This window comes from Aquarana catesbeiana, linkage group LG05 (genome assembly GCF_042186555.1).
Source record: "Aquarana catesbeiana isolate 2022-GZ linkage group LG05, ASM4218655v1, whole genome shotgun sequence".
Lineage (NCBI taxonomy): Eukaryota > Metazoa > Chordata > Amphibia > Anura > Ranidae > Aquarana > Aquarana catesbeiana.
In genome coordinates this window covers 5460441-5475921 of record NC_133328.1, presented here as the reverse complement: position 1 = coordinate 5475921, position 15481 = coordinate 5460441, and the positions used below count along the sequence as shown (strand labels likewise).

At 44.2% G+C, this 15481-nt stretch overlaps 1 protein-coding gene across 2 annotated transcripts in view; it reads right to left on the bottom strand.

The window, feature by feature from the left end:
- The window catches only part of LOC141144047 (NACHT, LRR and PYD domains-containing protein 12-like), a 202045-nt gene that overhangs the window by 113134 nt on the left and 73430 nt on the right, over positions 1 to 15481 (bottom strand). For both annotated transcript variants that reach the window (XM_073629392.1, XM_073629391.1), the window contains exons 8-9: positions 10535 to 10693; positions 6429 to 6599 (exon numbers count right to left, since the gene is read on the bottom strand). In XM_073629392.1, the coding sequence (XP_073485493.1) occupies positions 6429 to 6599; positions 10535 to 10693 (330 nt within the window). The remainder of the gene's footprint in view (positions 1 to 6428; positions 6600 to 10534; positions 10694 to 15481) is intronic.

The following is a 15481-nucleotide window of genomic DNA, read 5'->3' as shown; positions in this document are numbered from 1 at the left end:
AGATGAAGGACACAAATGGGACAGCAAAATGTAATGTTGAATCACTCTGTGACACTGGAAGTGTACTCCGTCTGGAGTGAAGATGAGGTTTGGTTGTGGAGATGAGACCCAGGCATGGTTGCAGATGGGACCCTAAGAGAGTCACAGCACATGCAGGTAGAGGGATATATTTATATGAGTAAAAAGGTTAATCCTCTGCATTGTGCAAAAAGGCCGTTTGATCCTGTCTTCTCTGATCCTCCCCTTCTTTTACTATCCACAATCCATCTCCTGATAGTACAGAGCCTTGGAAGCACTCTGCACATGCTCAGTTTGATGTATATTGCTAAAGAGGTTTCTTTCCTTTTTTTGGGAAGGTGCTTGTGATCAGTACAGGGCCAATCAGCACTGTCCAGACAGAGGGTCAGGGGTCCTGCAGCCTCAAAGAACAGTCAGAGGAGAATGAAAACTCCTACTACAAGCTTTAACTAGACACTGATAGAAGTCACAAGACTGCTATATACTGCTGATGAGAAAAGATATTTTAGGTAAAAAATAATTAGGCATTGGTATCCCCCCTCACCCCCCATTTTACTTACCTGAGCCCCTATTTAATCCAGCACTGTGCGCATCTGCAGCTCTTCTCTCCCCTCACTTCCAGGTCTCATTGGCTTTGCTGGGGCACCAGGAGCCAATGGCTCCCTCTGCTGTCAATCAAAGCCAGTGACAAGGGAGTGGGGGGCGAAGGGGGGGTAGGCTGAATCCTGCTATGTGTCAATATACACAGCAGCAAGGCTCAGGAGCGAGCACGCACAAGTGCCTCAATGGGAAGTGGCTTCCTGTGGGGGGTGCGGCACCGAGAGGAGGAGCCAGGAGCACCAGTTGAGGATCCGAGAAGAGGAGGTTCACGGCCGCTCTGTGCAATTCTATCACATATAGCAGGTAAGTATAGAGATGTTTGTTTTTGTATTTACCTTTAACATCTCTTTAATTAAATCAAGTAAGCTGTGTGAGTGGAAGCAAATAGCAAGCATATAGAGGGGTTTTCTCAAAACTTCACTGGAAAAGTGTAAAAACGCTTTAGGTATATGAGAAGTTTGTAAAGGAGACAGTTTTTATGCTCTGTGTATGTAATTAATGTGACAGCCAGTGTGGTGTATGTATGCACACGCACACACATACACTCATCGGCCCTTTATTAGGTACACCTGTTCAATTGCTTGGTAACACAAATTGCTAATCAGCCAATCACATGGCAGCAAATCAATGCATTTAGCCATCTAGATGTGGTGAAGACGATTTGCTGAAGTTCAAACGGAGCATGAGAATGGGGAAGAAAGGGGATTGAATTGACTTTGAACGTGGCATGGTTGTTGGTGGCAGACGGGCTGGTCTGAGTATTTCTGGGATTTTAACACACAACCATCTCTCGGGTTTACAGAGAATGGTGGGAAAAAGAAAAAATATCCAGTGAGCGGGAGCTGTGTGGAGGAAAATGCCTTGTTGAGGTCAAAGGAGAATGGGCAGACTGGTTCCAGATTATAGAAAGACAACAGTAACTCAAATAATCACTTGTTAAACCCAAGGTATGCAGAATACCATCTCTGAACACACAACACATCCAACCTTGAAGCAGATGGGCTACAGCAGAAGAAGACCACACCGGGTGTCATTCCTGTCAGCTAAGAATAGGAAACTGAGGCTACAATTCGCACAGGATCACCAAAATTGGACAATAAATTGCCCATAAATTTAAAATTCGCCCTCTTCTGTAGCCATCCGCCCCTTACACGAGATAACAGTAATGCACCCGCAGAGTAGCACGAGCATCGGGACAATGTCGTCATCATTGCGCAGGCGTCGTGTACAGCTGACTCACAGCTGTTCATCTTCGGTTCATCTTCGGCTGTTTTTGGCGGCTCCGTTGTGGTTCATACTGCGCAAGCGCTGCGCCTGCGCAGTACAGGGGGGTCATTATCCGCCGGGGGGACCTTTCTCGGCAGAATACTGGCTCCCTTCCTTGCATCAGTGCCAGTGATGTCGGCAGGGGGGTGGGCAGCCAGTCATCTTGTCCCATGTGCGACGTTTAGGGGGTGTGTAAAATTTGCCTCCCCCAGACCCCTACACCTACGGTAAGGTGTTCAGGCATTCCTTTCTGTAGGCGCCCTATTCCAGCTCCCCCTGCTCCAGAATGACTTTGGTTCAGTCTGTCCTTCTAGTGCAGCCTGTGGAAAAGCGGAGGGGGAGGGGCGGTGCTGTGGCTGCTAGATGACCTCCCAGTGGCGGGGATGTCGAGGAGCGGCTGGATGGCGGAGATTCCTACAATACTGCCCCGGGGAGAGCTGGACGATGAAGCCATGGAAAGGTAAGGAGGAGGATGGATCCTCCAATCTACATTGTACTGTGTGTGGGGGGATATGGATGTGAGTAGTGCAGAAAGCATGTGTCAGGTAGGCGAGTGCAATGGTTAGGTAGGTGAGTGTAATGGTCAGGTAGGCGAGTGCAATGGTTAGGTAGGTGAGTGTAATGGTCAGGTTGGTGAGTGCATGTATCAGGTAGGTGAGTGCATGTGTCAGGTAGGTGAGTGCAATGGTCAGGTAGGTGAGTGCAATGGTCAGGTAGGTGAGTGTATGTGGTGCGTGTGTCAGGTAGGTGAGTGTAATGGTCAGGTTGGTGAGTGCATGTGCCAGGTTGGTGAGTGCATGTGCCAGGTAGGTGAGTGCATGTGTCAGGTAGGTTAGTGCAATGTGTCAGGTAGGTGAGTGCAATGGTCAGGTAGGTGAGTGCAATGGTCAGGTAGGTGAGTGCATGTGTCAGGTAGGTGAGTGCAATGGTCAGATAGGTGAGTGCAATGGTCAGGTAGGTGAGTGCAATAGTCAGGTAGGTAAGTGTAATAGTCAGGTAGGTGAGTGCAATGGTCAGGAAGGTGAGTGCAATGGTCAGTTAGGTGAGTGCAATGGTCAGGTAGGGGAGTGTAATGATGAGGTAGGTGAGTGCAATGGTCAGGTAGGCGAGTGTAATGTTCAGGTAGGTGAATGCAATGTTCAGGTAGGTGAGTGTAATGGTCAGGTAGGTCAGTGTATGTTGCACAGTGCATTCTGAGCACAAAACATTCCTGATCCCTGCATTCTGAGCGAATCTGGCAGAATCGTACATTTTTGGTCCCTTAGGGCTCATTCAGAGGGATGATCAGTCTCATCCTCTGTACAGGGACGCTGTGTTGGCACTTTAAAAGAAATAAGATGGTTTTGCATCGCGGTTTGGGCACTCGGGCTCAAAAAGGTTCGCTATCACTGATATAAACAGTTAGGTCCATCTATATTTGGACACCATCACAATTTTCATACTTTTGGCTCTGTATGTCACCAGAATAAAATTAAAATGAAACAATCCAAATGAATTTGAAGTGAAGACTTCCAGCTTTGATTAAGGCTCGGTTCACACATGGGCGGCACGACTTGCAGGTCGCCTCAGCGAGGCGACCTGCAAACGACTGCGGGGCGACTTGCGAGACGACTTCTGCATAGAAGTCTATGCAAGTCGCCCCAAGTCGCCCCCAAAGTAATACAGGAACCTTTTTCTAAGTCGGAGCGACTTGCGTCGCTCCAATTAGAACGGTTCCATAGCACAGAACGGGAGGCGACTTGTCAGGCGACTAGGTCGCCTGACAAGTCGCCCCAGTGTGAACCGAGCCTCAAGGGGGTTGAACATAAATATCAAGTGCAAATTTTAGGAACTGCAACAATTGTTATACAAAGTCCCCCCATTTTCAGGGGCTCAAATGTAATCCTAAATTGTTCATTTTTTTATATTTTGTTGAGAATCCTTTACTGGCAATGACTGCCTGAAGTCTGGAACCCATGGACATTACCAAAGACTGGCTTTCCTCCTTTCTGATGCTTTGCCCGGCTCTAACTGCAGCTGTCTTCAGTTGTTCTTTGTTTGTGGCTCTTTCTGCTTTTTAGTTATGCCTTCAGCAAGTGAAATGCTCAATGGGGATGAGATCAGTCGATTGAATCGGCCATTGCAGAATATTCTACTTCTTTTCCTTCAATAGCTCCTGGGTTGCTTTTGCTTTGTGTTTTGGATCATTATTCATCTGTACTGTGAAGCGCCGTCCAATCAACTTTGCTGCATTTGGCTGAATCTGGGCTGACAGTATATCTCTAAACATTGCAGAATTCATCCGGCTGCTTCTGTCTTCTGTCCATCATCAATAACCACCAATGACCCAGTGCCACTAGAAGCCATGCATGCCCATCTCATCACACTGCAAGCGCCACCATGTTGACCACAGATGACGTTGTGTGCTTTGGATCATGAGCTGTTCCAAGCCTCCACCACACTTTTTTCTTTCCGTCATTCTGCTACAGATTCATCTTAGTTTCATCTGTCCAAAGAATGCTTTTCCAGAGCCGGTCTGGCTTTTTTAGATGTTTTTTTGGCAAAGTCTAATCTGGCTTTTCTTTTCTTCAGGCTTATGAATGGTTTGCACCTTGAACCCTCTCTTGTGAAGTCTTCTGTTGATTGTAGACTTTGACATTGATACACCCACCTGCTGGAGAGTGTCCTTCACTTGTCTCCACCTCCTGGAGAGTGTCCTTCACTTGTCTGGATGTTGTGAATGGGTTTTTCTTTACCATAGAGAGGATCCTGCGATCATCCATCACTGTTGTCTTCTGTGAATGTCCAGGCCTTTTTATATTGATGAGCTCACCAGTGCATTCTTCTTTCCTCAGAATGTACCAAACTGTTGATTTGGCCACTCCTAATGTTGCTGCTATCGCTCTGATGGATTTGTTTTTTGAAGCCTTACAATGACCTGTTTCACTTGCATGGACAGCTACTTTGAACGCATGATGTAGGTTCACAGCAATAGATTCCAAATGCAAATACCACACTTATGCCATGTACACACGCTCGGAATTTCCAACAACAAATGTTCGATGGGAGCTTGTTGTCAGAAATTCCGACCATGTGTAGGCTCCATCGGACATTTGCTGTTGTAATTTCCGACAACAAAAATTTGAGAGCTGGATCTCAAATTTTCCGACAACAAAATGCGTTCTCGTAAATTTCAAGTGTTTGTAGACAATTCCGACGCACAAAATTCCATGCATGCTCGGAATCAAGTACAAGACGGAAGCGCTCGGTCTGGTAAAACTAGTGCTCGTAATGGAGATAGCACATTCGTCACGCTGCAAACACGTCACGGACTGAAAAGCACGAGGCTGAAAAACGCGAATCGTCTCTCACCAAACTTCTACTAACACGAGATTAGCAGAAGGAGCCCAAAGCGTGGCGCACTTGGTATTATACTTCCCTTTTATAGTGCCGTTGTATGTGTTGTACGTGACCGGGTTCTTGGCGATCAGAATTTCCGACAACATTTGTGTGACTGTGTGTATGCAAGACAAGTTTGAGCCAACATCCGTCGGAAAAAAAAAATCCACAGTTTTGTTCTCGGATTCGATCGTCTGTACGATAAGAATCAACTCCAGACCTTTTTACCTGCTTAATTGATGAAGAAATAACAAAGGAGTAGCCCACACCTGGCCATGAAACAGCTTTTGATTCAACTGTCCAATTACTTTTGGTCCCTTGAAAAAGGGGGGATGGCTATTCCTAAGAGCTGTAATTCCTAAACCTTTACTCTGATTTGGATGTACATACCCTCAAATTAAGAGTGTGCACTTTCAGCCCATATCCATTATAGAACTATGGCTTGAATATAGTTTGGTAAATACCTGAAAAATCTAACATTTGTGCCTGTGTCCAAATATACATGGACCTAACTCTATGTATGTATGAAAATATATATATATATATATATATATATATATATATATATATATATATATATATATATATATATATATATATATATATATATATATATATACACACACACATACATACACACACATACACCCACATATAGTATATACCCCTTCATTTCATTTACAAATGAATCACAGTATAAATTTGATTTCAGGTTTGGCAGGGTACAACCCGGATCTCTGTGTCCATCACACAGGAGTCTTAGGCTCCTTTCACACTGAGGCGCTTTGCAGGCGCTAAAGTGCTAAAAATAGCGCCTGCAAAGCCCCCCGAAAGAGCCGCTCATGCACTCCAGTGTGAAAGCCCCGAGGCCCCCAAAAAGTCCTGCATGCTGCATCTTTGGAGCGCTGTAGGAGCAGTGTATTTACTGCTCCTAAAGCGCCCCTTCCCATTGAAAACAATAGTGCAGTGCTGCAAAGCGCCGCAATGCTGGGCTTTGCGGGTGGTTTTAACTCTTTTTCGGCCACTAGCGGGGGGTTAAAACCGCCCCACTAAAACGACGGTAAAGCGCCGCTGTACCGCCAGCGCCCGCACGCCTCAGTGTGAAAGTAGCCTTATTCCCGAGTCCTACAGGTTATTATATCACTGATATAGAGTATAATTCTTACCTTAGATCCTGCAGGGTACAGCTGGGATCTTTGAGTCCATCACACAGAAGTTTTATTCCAGAGTCCTGAAGATAATTGACTGATAAATCCAGTTTGATGAGGGATGGGTTTGTGATAAGAATTGAATGGAGATCATTAGAGCAGGAGGAAGTCAAACCACATCCAATCAGACTGCAGAGGAAAAATATAGAAACATCATATTATACATTAACTGCCTGAGCTCTGGAAGGTTTTACCCCCTTCATCACCAGGGCATTTTTTGCTATCCAGCGCTGCGCTACTTTAACCTGCTCACCTTATGCATGAGTCAGAAAGACCAGTATGAGAGAGTGAGAGCGATAACACCAAATTTAACACACCTGCTCCCCATTCACACCTGAGACCTTGTAACACTAACGAGTCACATGACACCGGGGAGGGAAAATGGCTAATTGGGCCCAATTTGGACATTTTCATTAAGGGGTGTACTGACTTTTGTTGCCAGCGGTTTAGACATTACTGGCTGTGTGTTGAGTTATTTTGAGGGGACAGCAAATTTACACTGTTATACAAGCTGTACACTCACTACTTTACATTGTAGTAAAGTGTCATTTCTTCAGTGTTGTCACATGAAAAGATAGAAGCAAAGATTTACAAAAATGTGAGGGGTGCACTTACTTTTGTGAGATACTGTATATAAGGAGGATATGATCGCCATGTATAAATACATAAGGGGGGATATGATCACCATGTATAAATACATAAGGGGGGATATGATCACCATGTATAAATACATAAGGGGGGATATGATCGCCATTTATAAATACATAAGGGGGGATATGATCACCATGTAGAAATACATAAGGGGGGATATGATCACCATGTATAAATACATAAGGGGGATATGATCACCATGTATAAATACATAAGGGGGGATATGATCTCCATGTATAAATACATAAGGGGGATATGATCTCTATGTATAAATACATAAGGGGGGATATGATCGCTATGTATAAATACATAAGGAGGGATATGATCTCCATGTATAAATACATAAGGGGGGATATGATCTCCATGTATAAATACATAAGGGGGATATGTGTGTGCTTAAGTAATCTTCCCTCAAGCATGGCTTCACTCCAGCCTCTAACAGGAAACACTATATTAACCTGTTCACTGAAAGCCAAGCCTTGCCGTTCAACAGTAGTGTGTTCGGCTTCCTGTGTGGTTCTTGCCGTTTGCTCCAAGTCTGTTTCCCTAGATCGACCTTGGCTTGTCCTCCTGAATATCCCTGTCTGCTTGATACCCCGACCCTTGGCTTGTCCTCCTGACTATCCCTTGTTGCCCTGGACTGCTGCTTCCTCTCTATCTACCAGTAGCCAACCATGAGCTGGGAGACCCTGGGCGCCACGACCTGGAGTCAGTTGCAGTGAAGGCCATCCTCACCTTCAGGAGGCCCTGGTGAAAACCTACTGGCTCTTAGACTCCGCGCCCTGTGGGATGTCATGCTCTAGCTCCCAGTGTTATCTGTGTTGGTGCTCCAGTGGGCCTCCTTTCCTGAACCACCCAGAGCTCCATCCGCAACAGCCAGCCAAAAGGTCCACTACCTCAGCAGTGTGCTCCTGACCCCAACCGTGAGCATCTATCACCTGGCCTCAGGTGACCTGACAGGGGGGCTTTACTGTAATCAGTGCCCTGATTACCTGTCCAGGTGTCCCCTGCGAGGAGATGCCGCTGATCGGCTGCGTCCAATCACAGCCGGTCACTTGTAAATGCGGAAGTGCCGGTAATAGGCTCTCCTCTCCTCACACTGACAGAGTGTGAGGAGAGCTGATCAGCGGCATCTCCTCGCAGGGGACATATGGTCATGATCCTTGCCAAGCCTGGATCCTTCCTGAGTCTGGATGCTTCCTGAGCCTGGATCCTTCCTGAGCCTGGATCCTTCCTGAGCCTGGATCCTTCCTGAGCCTGGATCCTTCCTGAGCCTGGACTGGCTCTGTGAGGTCAGCTGACAGCGGCTACACCCCGCTGTCTGCTGAAAACGGGTCACAAGTGTGCAGAACAAACTGTTGGGCTGTGATTCATAGGAGAAGTACAGCCAAACGAACTTTCCCTGTACTTCTCCTTTAAGGCCTCATGTACACTGCTGCTGCTAAACGGGCGTTCAGAGTCAATTGGACCCTTTTTTTCAACTGAACTCATTCAATGTTATCTTATGTGTCCATGTACACGGGTTCGTTTACTTTCGTTTTCAGGCAGTTGCATTTATATGCCTTTTTTTGAAGGCAAAAAAATGAGTTCAGACGCCGAAGTTACCGATTTTTCAGACGCCAAACGCTTCTAAACACGGTTACTCGTTTATAGGCGTTTTTCGTCCATTTTTTTTTTTAAACGCTTCTAAATGCAAACGCGGCAAAACAATGCTAAACGCGGCATGTACACGCGGATGTTTTAAATGTGGGTTACTACCCTGTTTCCCCCAAAATAAGACCTAGCGTGATTGTCGGTGATGGCTGCAATATAAGCCCTACTGCCCAAATAAGTCCTAGTTAAAGTCCTTGTAGGTCTTCTTTTCAGGGTAGGGCTTATTTTCAGGAAAACAGGGTAGGGCTTATTTGGGGGGTAGGGCTTATATTGCAGCCATCACTGACAATCACGCTAGGTCTTATTTTCGGGGAAACAGGGTATCTGTCAAGTTAAATTGTTCAGGAGAGGTTGTAAAAACATCCGTGTACATGAAGCCTAAGAAAAAATAAATATATAAAAGTGAACCAAATTTACTAGAGTTTTTTTCAAAGTTTCAAACCAACCAAGAATGGTCATTAACCACTTCAGCCCCGGACCATTTCGCTGGCCAAAGACCAGAGCACTTTTTTGCGATTCGGCACTGCGTCGCTTTAACTGACAATTGCGCGGTCGTGCGACGTGGCTCCCAAACAAAATTGATGTCCTTTTTTTTCCTAACAAATAGAGTTTTCTTTTGGTGGTATTTGAGCACCTCTGCGGTTTTTATTTTTTGCGCTATAAACAAAAAAATAGCGACAATTTTGAAAATTCTTTTTTACTTTTTGCTATAATAAATATCCCCCAAAAATATATAAAAAAACAATTTTTTCTCCTCAGTTTAGACCGATATGTATTCTTCTGCATGTTTTTGGTAAAAAAAAAAATCGCAATAAGCGTTTATTGATTGGTTTGCGCAAAATTTATCGCGTCTACAAAATAGGGGATAGTTTTATGGAATTTTTTTAATATTTTATTTTTACTAGTAATTTCGGCGATCTGTGATTTTTTATCGTGACTGCGACATTATGGCGGACACGTCGGACAATTTCGACACATTTTTGGGACCATTGTCATTTCTACAGCGATCAGTGCTATAAAATTGCACTGATTACTGTAAAAATGACACTGGCAGGGAAGGGGTTAACCCCTAGCTGGCTAGGAGGTGAGGTGGCGTGAGGTGGTCAGGAAGCGGTTAAAGTGATTGGAAAGGTTTGTTTTTTTGTTTTTTTTAAATAACAAACATGCCATACTTACCTGCTCTGTGGAAGGATTTTGCACAGAGTGGCCCTAATCCTCCTTTTCTGGGGTCCTCCGGCGGCACCCCTGGCCCCTCCTTTTCATCGGGTGCCCCCCGCGGAGAGCCGCTTTTCATGGGGCGCACTTCCGAGTCCTGCTGCTGCGTCTATTGAAATAGGCAGCAGAACTCGGCCCCAACCCCGGGTCACTGGATTTGATTGACAGCAGCGGGAGCCTATCAGTCTATCCAATAAGGACCCGGGACAGCGGCTGGAGCTGCTCTGCTCGTAGCTGGAACGATCGGATTCAGGTAAGAAAAAGGGGGGCTCTGGGGGGCAGCTGCAGCACAGAAGGTTTTTCACCTTAATGCATACAATGCAAAACCATGAGACTTTACAAGTCCTTTAAGGAGAACCCCAATGGCACTTGGATGTGATAACAAAGGTTCCTTTAGAGAGGGTAAAACCCATGAGAAGAGGATGGGGGATGAAAGATTTTACAGGATAGAAGATACCCAGAGCTACAAGGAAACATCAAGAGAGGGAAACAATCACCAGACACCACATTTCCAGATCAATGTGGGAATGGCAGGTTTCTCTTACCCCAATTCCTCAATTTTACTCTCCGGGTTAATCAGCCAGGACAGATTAACAGGCTTCATTTTATCTTTTGAAGAGGAGAACTCTTCTTCTTCATCTCCTGTCTTGTCTTTTCTTAGAAAACTCGTACCATAACGTTTCTGAAATGTACAATTCTCAAACCTAAAATGAAAAAAAAAAAAACGACACAATTACCACCAAGAATATATTATTACTACCTCTAACAAAAAGAAATAAGTTGTGGGAGGGGGTGCATGAGGCAAGACAGTATATCCAGCATAATGGAGAAGTCTTTGTGTCCCACTTAAACCCTTCCCAACGATCGTACACAAATATGTGGCCTTAGCTTGAAGGGGTTGTGCCTGGGTGGTTCATGCAGCTGCACACATCAGCCCGGTACTGTTTCTTAGAGCAGGCGGTTGGCTTTCTTGGGATAACAATCAATGCGGCTAAGAAGCCACTGAGCTGTTATCCCAAGCAGCGGGAGGGGACTCCCCCCCCCCCCACACACCCTTTCCGCGGCTCTCCAGTCCCACCGGGAGGCCCGAGCCACCAGCCAGCACGTCCGCCGGCTGGCCGGAGACACGAACAAAGCTGGAATCAGCTTCAATTGGGTCTCGGATCTAGTATCATCACATCACTTCCAGTTTACAAAAAAATTAAAGGTGCCAAATAATAAAAAAAAAAAAAAAAAAAAAAAAAAAAAACAGGATTCAAGACAGCCAAATTTGTCATTTTGAATGCTTTTAAGAGCAGAGGAGGGGTTTGGGGTCTTATAGATCCCTCCATAAAGAGTACCTGTCACGTGGGATGTTTAGATTCCTTCTGACAGCAATAAAAGTGATCAGAAGGGACAGTGTAAAAATAAAAAATAAGAAAATAAATAAGAAAAAATAAACAATTCAAGCGCCCTGTCCCTCTGTGCTCGCGCGCAGAAGTGACCACATGCGTAAGACGAGCCCAAAAATGTAAACACTGTTCAAACCACACAGGTGAGGTATCGCCATGATCATTAGAGTGAGAGCAATAATTCTAGTGCTAGACCTCCTCTGTAACTCTAAACTGGTAACCTGTGGGAGATTTTAAATTACTGAAGTTTGTCGTCATTCCAGGAGTGTGCGCAATTTTAAAGCGTGACATGTTAGGTATCTATTTACTCTGCGTAACATCATCTTTCATATTATACAAAATAATTGGGATAACTTTACTGTTTTGTTTTGGTTTTTTTTTATTCATGAAAGTGTATTTTTTCTCCAAAAAATTGCGTTTTACAGACTACTGCGTAGATACAATGTGACATAAAATATTGCAACAATTGCCATTTCATTCTCTAGGGTCTCTGCTAAAATATATATATATATATATATATATATATATATATATATATATATATATATATATATATATATATATATATATATATCTCAAAATATATAGTGAAGTCTCTGGCCTTCTTTTTCACTATCTCAGCGCTATGGAGTAAGAAGAGGTTCCCAAACGACAGGCTCCAATACAAGTTAGAGCATTTAAATGATTATAGTACCTACAACGATCACTCACAGTTTTAAAATCTGTATAGGTTTTCCACAATTTTAAAACTTTTAAACTTTAAACCATTAGCAGCCGCTTAAAAGCAATAATCATGCAAAATTACATATAAAACAAAAAATAGTAATAAAGTCCACAAGTACTTTCAGTAAATACTATCATTTACTACAGCAGCGCTATCGTCACTTTCTCTATCGTGACTGACTTTCTTATAATAATGTTCATAAGAGAAATAGGTAGAAGACAGATGGTGTATCAAAAGTCCAGATGAGCCGAAGTGGTGTTCCTAATAAGATGATGTGCTCTACACTTCTGTCTCCTTACACTGTGTGCCACACACCCCTTCGGGGTTCTCACTCACCAGAGGGTTGAGTTCATCAGACCTTGATATATCAGTCATCCACTTGTTCTCCACATCATGGATAGCGTCAGTATTATTATCTCCCATTAGAACTCGAGTTAAAAGAAAACTCACGATAGTGTAATCCCGTTTTTCTTTCTTTATTTAAACACTTGAGGTTTTCCATAAAAAAGATATTCCAATTGTATTAAAATGGTTAAGCTCGATAGTGCTATCCACCGCTCAAGAGAAGGTCAAATTCTCGTGCTGTAGGAAGACGGCGCCCACCGCTACTGCCAAACAGCACTTCCTGGTCATGGAACGTACAGAACGTTACTTCCGAATGCTGTAGTAAATGATAGTACTTGTGGACTTTTGTACTATTTTGTTTATATATATATATATATATATATATATATACATATACCGTATTTATCGGCGTATAACACGCGCCGGCGTATAACACGCACCCCAAGTTTAGGAGAGAATTTTAAGGAAAAAAACTTTTAGGAGGGAAGTTTAAGGAAAAAAAAACCTTACATTAAAATGCCCATCAATGCAGCCTCATCAGTGTCCATTGCAGCCTTGTCAGTGCAGCTTTGCCCCAGTGCAGTCTTGTCAGTGCAGCTTTGCCCCAGTGCAGCCTTGTCAGTGCAGCTTTGCCCCAGTGCAGCTTTGCCCCAGTGGTCAGTGCAGCCTTGCCCCCAGTGTCCATTCTTGCCGCCGCAACCGCCGACATATACATAGCTTCATGTAGTTTTAAATATGGCGCCGCGGAGTTCGGAGGGACTCGGCGGAGCTGAACGAACGCCGCCGAGATACACATAGTCGAGTGTATTCGGCTCTTTCCGGCGCCGCTCACAGTCCCACCCAGTCCCGCCCTATGATGGACATAACACAGGTCCAATGGCGTGACTGGGCATGACTGTGAGAGGCGCCGGAAAGAGCCGAATACACTCGACTATGTGTATCTCGGCTCCGAGCAGTCACTGTGATTTCGGCGGCGCTCGTTCAGCTCCGCCGAGTCCCTCCGAACTCCGCGGCGCCATATTTAAAACGACACGCTATGTGAATGTCGGCGGCGATCGCCGCCGATAGATCACAATTAGCAGGGGATCGGCGTATAACATGCACCCACTATTTTCCCCTGATTTTAAGGGGAAAAAAGTGTGTGTTATACGCCGATAAATACGGTATATATATATATATATATATATATATATATATATATATGATATAGACAGACAGACAGACAGACAGATAATTTTTGGGGGTTCTAAGTCATTTTCTAGCAAAAAATACGGATTATAACTTGTAAGCAACAAATGTCAGAAAAGGGGCTTAGGCAAGAAGGAGTTAAAGGGTAACTCCACTTTCATAGGGAAAGAAAATAAAAATTCAAGAGAAAATACTATATCGTGTACAATTGAGACATAAGTCATATTGTAATTGAATGTTATAAAAAAATTCCCTATCCTTTTCAATCTGCAGCCGCTGTAATTTTCTGTAAAAGGCAATATGGCCGCCTGGAGGTGTTCCATACACAGAATGTGTACAGAACACCCCCCCAGAAACATCATTTCCTGCTTGTGTGATTGGCTCACTGATTTTCTCAGAAGTCTGCACTAAGTCAGTTTTCTGGCATCCCCTGCCTTGGTGAGATACTCCCAATAGGAACACGTCTAAAGGGACACAGGCCCAGCAACTTTCCTCATTAGAGCCCTGCAGGTGCAGCAGCTGATTGATAATTATGAAATCACTCCTATACAGACTCACTGAGCACATGGACAAAGAGAAACAAACAGCTATTTCTTCAGATTAACAGAAGGTCGGAATCTGCAACAAAGTTTGTTACAATCCTTGCAATGTACAGAGATCACCCAGAGGGGGGAGGGGCTTTTCTCAACAAAAGTGGAGTTACTCTTTGACCACAGTTTTACTGCTACAGGACGGCAGCTGTGCGTGTGCGTGTGCATATATATATGTATGTATATGTGTGTGTGTTTTGGCATTACCGCCTGCAGGGGGCACACGCGCATGCAGCTTCTGCTTTGAATGTTCACAGCAGAAGCTGGGGGTATCCGGCACCCGCCAATCGTCAGTAAAGAACACAGAACGCTGATCTGCCTATGTAAAGCAAGGCAGATCGCCATTCCGACAGGGGAAGGGATGGATTCTGTGTTCCTGAAAAGCAGGGACTAGAATCCATGTCTTGTAAAAACAGCACATGGTGTACACCAAAACACTGGTTAGGCACACATTTAACCCTTTGATGGCCCTAGATGTTAACCCCTTTCCAGCCAGTGTCATTAGTACAGTGACAGTGCATGTTTTTAGCACTGATCATTGTATTGGTGTCACTGGTTCCCACAAAGTGTTAGTTAGTGTCAGATTGGCTGCCGCAATATCGCAGTCCCGCCGCAAGTCATTGATCTCCACCATTACTAGTAAAAAAATAAATAAATAACAATTTTAGTATATATACACCAGTTTGTAGACACTTTAAGGTTCACATAAACCAATCCTACCTAAAGTGCATCCGGAAAGTATTCACAGCACTTTACTTTTTCCACATTTTGTTATGTTACAGTCTTATTCCAAAATGGATTAAATTCATTACTTTCCTCAAAATTCTACAAACAATTCCCCATAATGACAACATGAAAAAAGTTTGTTTGAAATCATTTGCAAATTTATTAATAAAAAAACAACAAAATCCCATGTATATTAGTATCACAGGCTCCTCCCATGTACATAAGTATCACAGGCTCCTCCCATGTACATAAGTATCACAGGCTCCTCCCATGTACATAAGTATCACAGGCTCCTCCCATGTACATAAGTATCACAGGCTCCTCCCATGTACATAAGTATCACAGGCTCCTCCCATGTACATAAGTATCACAGGCTCCTCCCATGTACATAAGTATCACAGGCTCCTCCCATGTACATAAGTATCACAGGCTCCTCCCATGTACATAGGTATCACAGGCTCCTCCCATGTACATAAGTTATCACATGCTCCTCCCATGTACATAAGTATCACAGGCTCCTCCCATGTA